Here is a 10,700-nt window from a genome sequence, read left to right on the forward strand (position 1 = left end):
CCACCCTGCCACGTTCTAAGGCAACTGTATCTGTTAAGAGCTTATAAGCTGGTACCTCAGGGAGTTCTAAGAAGGAACTATGCAGGTGGAGTTCTTCAGAAATCAACACCCCATGGAAAGGAACACATTGGGCAGTCAAAAGTTGGGCTGGGATGCAGTTCACTCAGCAGACATAAGAAATTGTCTAAGGTATTGGGGTTGTCCTTACAAGGCAGGGCCCTACAGACGAGTCACCCAGGAAAAGAGGGTGGTGGCCAGGACCACTGCTTAGAAATAGACGGTCGATCTCAGCAGCTGGGGACCCAGACCTTCTTTTCTGAAGGGAGCTGATGTCATCTAGATGTGCTATACAGTATGTCAACACTAGTCTCCACCACAGTGGAGGACGGAAGGCAGAGGCTGTGGACTTAGGAACCAACCATCACCTGTCTAACTCAGGCCCCATAGAAGCCAGAGCTGAAAACTCCCTCTGCCCGTTTACCCATAGCTCCCAAAGCCCTAGGACCAATGTTCATCCCAACTAAGCACAGAACACCGAAGAAAGACTTCACTAATGTTTCTTAATAATTTTCTGGATTTATATCTTTTCAAGCAAACGAATACTTTTATTAACATGTAAGATTTTGTTTTTCAAACATGGTAGGGGTTTTGACCTCAAATGCTTCTCAGGTCTGCTTCTCAATACACTTATAGCTTGACTACATATGAACCTTGAAGACGCCTCTTCTCCAAGTTTAGGGTCCACTGCAGACAGTTCCAAGTTCTCCTTCCCAGCCCACAAAGGGCTTTGCAGGGATCTTCATTTTATTCCCAGGATCTCCTCAAATAGATGGGGATAAAATACCAACTTGTACAGACTAACAAGACCTCATCTCCCATTCTGGGTTCCATTTCATTTAGAAATGAGTTAGGCTGTCCAAACTCACCAGACAGGTTACAATAGATAGTGGAGCACATAAAATTTAAATTTTGCACAAAATACATCTCTCCTCCTTTGGTCTCACACAGAAATTAAAGCCCCCCAATAGAAACAATACTATCCTCCGACCCTTCTCCCAGGTCATCAGTCCTAGCCATGGAAGGCCCATCCGCAGTCCCAGATGAAGTCTGGTCCCTTCTTCTGCCATTGCTGCATGGAGTGGTCTTCTAGAATCAATGCAGCTCCTTCAGAACTTCCAGAGCCGGTGAGCTCCAACTCGAGTCTCAAAGTGTCACAGGGACCCAAAGTTCCAGGGAGCTATCAGGCCACCCAAGAAAGAGCAAACCACCTCAAAATGCATGAACAACAACCAAAGCCCAGGAACGAACGTCATTCGACTGCCACAAGGGCTTACAATCTAGGCCCTAATTCCCGTATGTGAGCGCATTTTCCAAATCAAAGTTATTTCCCCCAAACAAACATAAAAAAAGAACCACTGAATAATCAAAAACTCATATCGAGGTCGTCAACCGCAGACCGTAGCAGAAACGTAGTGTCAGTGAGAACAGAGTGAAGACAGAGGGTGGGGGGAAAGAAAAAAGAAAAGAAAAAAGGGAAAACAAAAGGCTCTCTGGTTTCAGCTTCTCCAGGGTGTCATGTCAGCCAATCGCCATCACTCGACCAGAATCCATTGGCTGGAAACCTAAAGCACGGGCGGGAGAGATTCATCACCAGGATGTTAATCCCGCTGGACAGCACAGCCGACACCAGGGCCTCTCCCGGAGGCGGCGGCGGCGGCCTCACCCAGGGCCTCATGCCTTCCCGCACAATCTGGAATCTTCCACGGCCTCCCCACCGACAATCTGTTACAGCCCTTCCCCAGAGGGGCCTGGCTCACTCCCGAGGCGACAAGCCAGCCTCCCCCCCCACCCCCCCACAGTCGCCCACGCCCCGCCGGGGACTCCCTCGCTTACCGCCGCGGCCCCGCTCACGACGACTCGCTCTTCTCTATCCGCCGCACCAGCTGCACCAGCATCTCGGCCATCTTCGCCATCTCCTGCGCCTTCTCCTCGGCCTTCTCCGCCCGGGGGCCGCGGGGCTCGGCGCCGCCCGCGCCCTGCAGGTGGTTGAGCGCGCTCTCCTCGGAGGCCTCCACCTGCGTCTTGATCTGGATCAGCATATTGTCCATCTCCCACAGCTTGCCCCGGTTGCGCGCGGGCGCGCGCCCGCGCTCCCGCGTCAGCGACGCGATGTCCTCGCGCATCTCGTGGATGACGGGCAGCAGAAACTGCTCGAAGTCCTCCTCGGGCTCCAGCACCTCCACCTCCTCGGGCTCCGCCAGCTCCACCGCGTCCAGGGGCCGCATCTCCGCCGCTCTGCGCGTCTGCGGGACACTCAGGCACCGAGCTCCGGCCGAGTCCTCAAAACTTCCGCCCGCTGCACAACTTTCCGCCGAGGAGACGCCACGGAGACTGGCGACCGCCGAGCAGACGAGCGGCGAACAAAATGGAGTCCCAACCGTCAACCAGAGCTCGGCGCCTTGCGACCCCTTTCACGACACCGCCGCGCCCCCTCTTTACGGTCGCGCGGCGAGCTGCCGGCGCGCGCACGTCCAGGGAAGGGGCGGGGCGAGCGCCCTCGCGGCCGCGCGCCTGCATCAGCCTTCCATCCTTCCAAGGTCCGTGGAGCGGTTCTGGATGTTGTCAAGAGCATGCGCCACCGTATCTTATTCTAATTTTGTTTATTTTTTTGAGACAGGATCTCACGCTGTAGCCAAAGCTGTCCTGGGACTCAATTATGTGGCTAAAACTTTATGAACTTTGAGCAATCCTCTTGCCTCAACTTCCCAGGTGAAAGGAAGTAAGAAGGAAAAGAGAAAGAAAGAGCCAGCCAGATGTGGATTAAGTCACTGGCTCCAACTGGCCCAGCAAACCAACGTTTATCAACCAATAATCATAAAGGGTTGTTTTCAACCTTAATGGTAGAGTTTAGGAAGTTACTTTCAACTTTTGTATTTTCTGCTTTTTCTGGGTCAAGGGCATGGAAGAGTACGTAATTTGAGATTATAGACATGCATTAGCTTAGGCTGTGAAAGTTGATTACACAGGGAATTCAAGGCCAGGAAGGTCAGTTGTTATATTGTTCTCTTAAAGTCGAGTTAAACTAACAGTTTGAGTTCACGGTAGCCTGGCAGTCTAAAGTAACCTCAGGTGTATCAACTTCGGCTGTTCAGCAGAAGTTCCAGTCTCTTAGACTATAAGAGGTATTTTCAGAACATTGCATTGCTATAATCCTGCACATGATGTTCACAGCCCCTGTATGTGTTACTGTGCCAAATCAGAAGCAAACAGCCTTCAGTAGGTGAGTGGAATAACATTCAGCACTAAAAGGAATAAGCAACCAAACAATGAAAAGATACACTGAGTCTTACCTGTTACTAAACGGAGGAGGTCCACTTGCACGCCTACCACCTGGTTCTAACTACTTGAGCTTCCAGAAAGGGCAGACCAGGGACACAGAAAGATGGGTGGGTGGTTCAGGAGGGTGGGGCAAGCAGACAGAGCATGGAGGCTTTTTAGGGCAGTGAAGGCCCTCTGAGAGACACAATAATGGTGCACACATGCCATCACATGTTAGTTTGAATCCACACAGTTTCCAAGTGTGAACCCTAACGGAAACAGAAACTTTGCTGCTAGCACTGTGCACTGTAGGTCCGTTGCTGGAAACAATTCTCCTCTGGTATAGGGTTGTTAGTGGGAGAAGTCAGGGCCCATGTGGGAACTCTGTACTTTCTGCTCACTTTTCCTGGGAACCTGAAAGCCCTGTGGGGGGTAAATGATGTGAAAGGGGGTGGGAGAAGCTAGGGAGCTTATGTGCTCGCTGTACAAATTCAGAGATCTGAGTGCAGACCCTTATTACCCGTGTGCTGAAGAGGGTGCTGTGGCTTATGTCTGTAACCCCAGCCAGCACTCTCTCTCTCTCTCTCTCTCTCTCTCTCTCTCTCTCTCTCTCTGTGTGTGTGTGTGTGTGTGTGTGTGTGTGTGTAGAGAGAGGATCCCAAGCTTGTTGGCCTGCCAGTTGAGCTGAATTGGGGAGCTCCAGGATCAGCAGAAGACCCTGTCTCAGAATAAGGTGGAGAGTGATGGAGGAAGACACCTACATAGACCTCTGCTCTTCACACTTCCACAAGTGGACACACACACACACACACACACACACACACACACACACACACACGAAAAAAATGGGTCAGGACCAAATGGCTCTCACTGCTACAGAGGCAGGGCACAAAGCATACCTGTGCGGTCAGTGTCCATCCCATGGAGCTCTGGCAAAGCTTTGTTTTCTGTTTGGAGTCTCTGTTCTTTCTTCTTTTGGTTATTTGTCTTTTACATTTAGCGTAGGGTGGGGAGGAGGTGCCGTGGCTCTTGTGGGCTTGTGAAGGGGGAGGGCAGCTTGCAGGAGTCAGTTCGTTCTTTTTATCCACAAGTGGGTGTGAGAGATCAAACTCAGGTTTTAAGCTTGGCAGCGACTACTCTTACCTGCTGAGCCATCCCTCTGTCCCTCTGCCCCACCCGCCACCTGTGTGTGTGTGTGTGTGTGTGTGTGTGTGTGTACACACAGTCTGTCTTTTGTCGCTGTTACCGCCTACATGGGCTAGCTGGCCTATAAGCTTCAAGTGGTTCTCCTGTCTCCACCTTCCCTCTGGCCAGGGAGCACAGGATTGCACCAGTGCTACTGTGCTTGGCTTTACCAGCTTTGGGGATTCAAACACAGATCTTCGGGCTTGCAGGCCAAGTGCTTTTCCTACTGAGTCGTTTTCCCAGCCCCGTTCTCTACCCCTTCTCTTTATTCTGTTTAGTTCCTGAAGTAAAATTGAATTCAACACTTTTCTTTATTTCTGATATAGCATTTAAGACCCCCAAATTCCAATGATGTGTGACTTGAGATGTCTCACACAACTTTGGCAATTTTTTTTATTAGTGTAAGAGTATGTTTATGCCTGGTTATGAATTGTTTTTTATTTTTATTTTTTACTTTTTTGAGATGAGGCCTGGTCTACACAGTGAGTTCCAGGACAGTCATGGTGAAATAGTGAGACCCTATCTCAAAATAAAATAAAGGAGTTGAGGGTGCAGTTTTCCAATCAGCTTGATTGTGGCCGCCTCAGGGCACGGCAGCAGCTGCTGGAAACTAAGGAGAGTGCAGGATTCTCAGCTGACCAACAGTGGTAAGCAACCTACTGATGCTGAGCCTCATTTCCCCAAGCTGGAGACTGGAGAACAGTTGGTCCTAGTGTTGTGCCCAGATCGTAACCCCCAGAGAGACCACCAAGGACGAGCATACTAGAATGCAAAAGCAAGGTTTATCTGTTACAAGTCATGACAGGGAACTCAACTCAAGCCATCTCAAGTGAGGCAGAGAAGAGTTCCTCTTTCTTGGGGAAGTTAGTTTTTATAGGCAAAACCCATAAAATTTCTTAGAGGGGAGGGGGTTAGTATGGGTCCATCCTTGATTGGTCCAGTTTTTCCTGGGCCTGGACTTTATCTTATTCTAGCTTATCTGTTTGCCCTGTCAGGAGTTTTACAACTCCTCTCTGGGGTCTGGTCATGTTATCTCCGGAGAGGGGCATCTCGTGGTTAATTGGTTACCATCAGACATCCTGACTCTGTTCTTTTGTTCCTGGGGCTGGCGCCATCATTTCTGGGGACTTGAAACTGGCCTGGGTCTATCTATATTGAGATATCTTTGTCTAAGGCCCCCTTTTTGAGACAATAGAGTGAGGGTCTTATTGTGCCTAGATCACATCCCCAAAACCGCCACTGGAGACTTTAGGTACAGAATGCAAAAGTAAGGTGTTTTCTAAGTTTACAAGCCTCCAGGGAGGCTCTTCCAAATCTCTCACTCACAGCAGGGAGGTTAGAAGGAGCGCTCCCCTTTCTTTGTGAGGCTAGTTCTTAAAGGCACAGACCATATAATTTATTTTAACCCGCCTCCCTTTTTAGTCTTTTGGTTGAATATCCTGACTGTGTTTTCCAAAGTCCCTGTAGCAGATACAGCCACCTGGGGAAAAGGGGTCTAAGTTCTTATCTACACTTAGGAATCCTGGTTTAAGCTTCTCTTTGTCTGTAGGGGATAGAGTGGGGATTTTACTGAGGTATCACACTAGAAGTGGCAATGAAGGCCATGTGGGGAAGAACTGCAACTCAAGTCCTGTGGCTCCGGTCCAGACCTACAGGGCAAGAGATGGCAATTTCTGGTCCCTTTTGATGCTCTCGGGAGTGATCCTGAATGCACTGTGCTTAGAAACATGGAGCCTAGAGCTGTCTTAAATGCCTTCCAGAGACAGCATGGCCCTGGACACCTGGGAGGGGGCTCCTTGCATAACTGTGGTCCTCCTGCTGCTGCTGTCCCTGAGAGCAGGTGCTCCAAGGCTGATGTGTTTCATTGTCGAGACTGGAAAGAATTCTGTGCCTTGTGCCACATGTGACCTGTCTTAGTTAGGGTTTCTATTGCTGTGAAGAGACACCATGACCGTGTTAACTCTTATCCAGGAACACATTTAACTGGGGGTGGCTTACAGTTTCAGAGGTTCAGTCCATTATCATGGTGGGTGGCATGCAGGCAGACATGGTGCTGGAGAAGGAGCTGAGAATTCTGTATCTTGATCCGCAGGCAATAGGAAGTGAACTGTATCACTCAGCACAGTTTGAGCATAGGAGAAGGAGACCTCAAAGGCCACCCCCACAGTGACACACTTCCTCCAGCAAGGCCGTACCTACTCAAACAAAGCCATATCTCCTAATAGCGCCATTCCCTTTGGGGGTAATTTTCTTTCAAACCACCACATGACCCTTTTCAAATTCATCTGTTGACATCCTAACCATTAGTAGGAGATGGGTCCCTTCAGAGGCACTAAGGGCTAGATTTGGTCTTGAGTGTGGGACCCCCATGATAAGATATTTAATGTCCTTAGCTGAGTGGCAGTGGCACATGCCTTTAGTCCCAGCATTCAGGAGACAGAGGCAGGCAGTCTCTGAGTTTGAGGCTAGCCTGGTATGCAGAGCAAGTTCCAGGACAGCCAGAGCCACAAGAGCTTGGTCCTGCCCTCTTCTGTCTGCCATGTGAAGACATATTGCAAAGGCAGCCACCTGTAAAGCAGGGGCAGTGCAAATCAGGTATCTGTCGACACCTTGCTCTTGAACTCAAAACCTCTAGAAGTGCAAGAAATAAATGCCTGGGCTGTGGTAGTTTGTTATAGCTGCTCCTGTTGGCTGAGATAGCTGGTATCTTCTCCTAAGCATGATGGAAACTTACAGGTTCCACCCCTTTTATGTCTGCAGTCTTCATATCAAAATATCAGGACCAGAACCAAACAAGTGAGCCCAAGCAGCAATTCCAACACCCGGAAAATGATTACTAGAAAAATTAAGCAGAATAGTAGATCTTTCAAACTCCTGAGGGAGAAGCCAGGCAGGATTGTGCACATGTGTAATCTCAACATTGAGGTAGATGCAAGACTGTGAGCCTCAGAAATGCAGGTGTGTGTGGTCAACCTGCACATGAGATGTGAAGGCCTTACTGGAAGCGAGTTTATACAAATTGAAATCGGCTCTGTGCCTCCAGAGCATCTGGGCCAGAACAGGGGTGAAGATGTGACAAAGTGTCCTGGAAATGTGTTATTATCCACACGGGTCACTTTGCAAAGACTTGAAGACTTCCTCTGTCAGAAGTGTTTTATGAAAATGATCTCTTTCCTTTTTTCTACCTTCTTTATTCTCTCTTTCTGGTGTTGGGGAGGGAAGCCAAGAGCTGGCACATACTAATCAAGTCTACCACCTCAGGGTTACACCCCACACTGGGAAGTGAAATGGATGACACCTGATGTCTTAGAGTTTCTATTGCTGTGAAAAGACACCATGACCACAGCAACTCTTATAAAAAAAAAATACGTAATTGGGGCTAGCTATAGTTTCAGAGTTTTAGTTCATTATCATCATGGTGGGACATGGTGGCATATTGGCAGACATTGTGCTGGAGAAGGAGCTGAGAGTTCTACATCTTGATCCGCAGGCAGCAGGAAGTGACCTGTATTACTCAGCGTAGCTTGAGCATATGAAACCTCAAAGCCTGCCGGCATAGTGACACACTTCCTCCGACAAGGCCATACCCACTCCAACAAGGCCACGCCTCCTAATAGTGCCATTCCCTAGGCCAAGAATTTAAACACATGTGTCTATGGGGGCCATGCCTATTCAAACCACCATACCTGGAGTCTCATACAGTGTCAGAAGACCCGAGAAGAAGGGTTATGGGCACTCTACTGTGGGTGGAAGGTATTTTTATATTATGTGTACTCTTCTGGCTACCGTACTCAGTACTGATAGTGGTGGGTGCGTTTTGAAGCACTCATGTTTTTGAGACATGAAGTGTCAGGTCTTTTTAAAGCAGACACAGGTACAGAGCACTCAGGTTTTTGAGACATAAAGTGTCAGGTCTTTTTAAAGCAGACACAGGTACAGAGCACTCAGGTTTTTGAGACATAAAGTGTCAGGTCTTTTTAAAGCAGATGCAAGTACAGAACACATTTTGTAGCTGTCACTTTGTTGAAGTTCTAGTGAAATGTTTTTGGTGGGAGGACAGCTAAACCCCTTTTATGAGGCACACACACTGTGACTGGCACACAGGTTTTGGAGCAGATATGTAGAGTGCTGTGTTGAGGCAAGAACAGGAGTGGCTGAGCTATGTCCCTGTGTCACTGAGTGGTACCTGTTTCCTGTACATACTAGATATAATAGACAGTCAGGTCTTAGTTCACAGCATCTCATTTCCTAGATACTAGAGACTGCCATGGTGACCAGTGCAGCTAGGGAGCACTTTGTTAATAACCACAAGGGTTACTTTGCAAAATCACCAGTGGACCTACGTTAAGATGCCATAAATACCACAGGTGTGTGCATGTCCCTGGGTTGGCAGAAGAGGGAATGACTCTAGCCACCAGCCCATGTCTGGAAGTCCCTTTCCATCTGCAGCCTTTGCTGTCTGTTGCAGTTTGCTGAGCCCTACTGTTCACACAACAGGAAATCCGTCTTGATTGGCATCACGGGGGCACGACAGGGCAGCAGAAGCTCCAGCAAGCTTGGAGGCTTTGTGATCCCAAGACAGTTGCTCTTCGGGACCAGAGTTGTTCATGCTGGCCCCTTGGGATGTTGATTGCTCCCTGGGTAACAGGGGTGACATGAGGAAGAGCTCTGGCCACAAAAAGCACTGTGCCCCGCTGCCCCATCCCAGCTGTGTGCTGATGGGTAAGCAGATCCTAACACCCAAGGTATGTACCTGATCCCTGGACAGCCTTCTAGTCCTCAGAGGGACTTCTGCGGAGGTGGAGCTCACAGAGACTGTGCTGGGAATGGAGAAGGGAGGCAGTGGAGGGGTGGGGAGGGTTCCTTGCCAGCATTCTGCATGTCCGCTCTTCTAGAGCGTAACCATGCGTCTCCACTTTCAGATACAGCGTCTGTGTTCACTGTAGCAGCTGGCTCTACTTTGAAGCACCCAGGGCTTTATGGGGGTTCCAAGGTGACACGTGAGGGGAGCTGGGGGCTGGCTGATAATCAAGCATCTGTTTCTGATTAAGAGAAAAGGTGAACATGGAGCCCAGTACGGCAACGGCAGACAGTGTGTCAGGATTTGTTCAGTAGGCGGCAGAAGGTAGAACAGAGTACACAGGAAAGGGTGGAACTGGACTGACTGTCTTGAAGGGGTGGACAGTGTTAGGGATGAGCGTAGGGCCTCACACACCCCGCAGCCCTATGCACCACGCTTGGCTGCACTATAGAGATGCATGAAGCAATTTGGTGCAATGCACCTTCTCACTAGTGATAATAATAATAATAATAATAATAATAATAATAATAATAATAAATGTTTGTGTTTTGGGGAAGGGTCTCATGAACCTCAGGCTGGCCTGGAACTTGCTATGTAGCTCAGGATGACCTCAACCCCTGATCCTCCTGCCTCCATCTCCCAAGTGCTAGGATTACAGGTGTGCACAGCCACACCTAGTTTATGCCGTACTGGGGACTGAACTCAGGGCCTGTGGCTACTATGAAAATACTCTGCCAACTGTCACCCCGGCCCCTCCCCCCCTTTTCTTTAAAGACAAGAGTTTCACTAGGTAGCTCAGGCCAGCATGGAACTCAGAGTTCTCTCTCAACCTCTCCGGTGCTGAGATTCCAGGTGTGTACCCCCACAGCAGGGCTGTCAACAGTATGAACATGATACCGGACACTCTGAGTAACACCACACCGTGTACTCTGTCTTCTAAGAAGAGCACGAGGACAACCCAACGCTGCCAGTACGGTATCTAGAACTTTGGGTGTACCCACGGTCTGAAGCCAGATTTTTTTTCTGTAAAATAGTTGGAGCCAGTGAAGTGTATTCTTGATCATCAAAATATTCACATAACGGGGTTTGGGCTCAGTGAAGGTATGGGAAGTGTGACAGGCACACACCGGTACATCTCAGGCACACGCTGTGACATGCCGTGTTCAGACACAGGTCCTGAAGATCCGCTGTGAGCCGTGTGGTGCGGCTGACCCTCCTCTTGATGCCTTTCAGTTTTCTACAATTCATTCACGTCAACTTTGGAAAACTAAAGGGTCCTTTTAAAAACTGAGGGTGTGGGGGAGGGAGGGAGGGAGGGAGGGAAGAAGAAAGGGAGGGAGGGAGGGGTCACGTGTGTGAGAAGAGAGGGAAGGGCTGGCTTAGACATGGGAAGGAA

The 10,700-nt window shown here is 49.3% G+C and overlaps 1 protein-coding gene across 1 annotated transcript; it reads right to left on the reverse strand.

Annotated features, from left to right (window-relative positions):
- Positions 1-556: 556 nt before the first annotated feature.
- On the reverse strand, positions 557-2,467 carry Mrfap1 (Morf4 family associated protein 1). The gene is made up of 2 exons (XM_028882342.2): positions 1,894-2,467; positions 557-1,622 (listed from the first exon to the last, which is right to left on the reverse strand). The coding sequence occupies exon 1, from the start codon at positions 2,283-2,285 to the stop codon at positions 1,908-1,910; it is 378 nt and encodes a 125-aa protein (XP_028738175.1). The 5' UTR covers positions 2,286-2,467; the 3' UTR covers positions 557-1,622; positions 1,894-1,907.
- Positions 2,468-10,700: the final 8,233 nt, after the last annotated feature.

This window comes from Peromyscus leucopus, chromosome 10 (genome assembly GCF_004664715.2).
Source record: "Peromyscus leucopus breed LL Stock chromosome 10, UCI_PerLeu_2.1, whole genome shotgun sequence".
Taxonomy (NCBI): Eukaryota; Metazoa; Chordata; class Mammalia; order Rodentia; family Cricetidae; genus Peromyscus; species Peromyscus leucopus.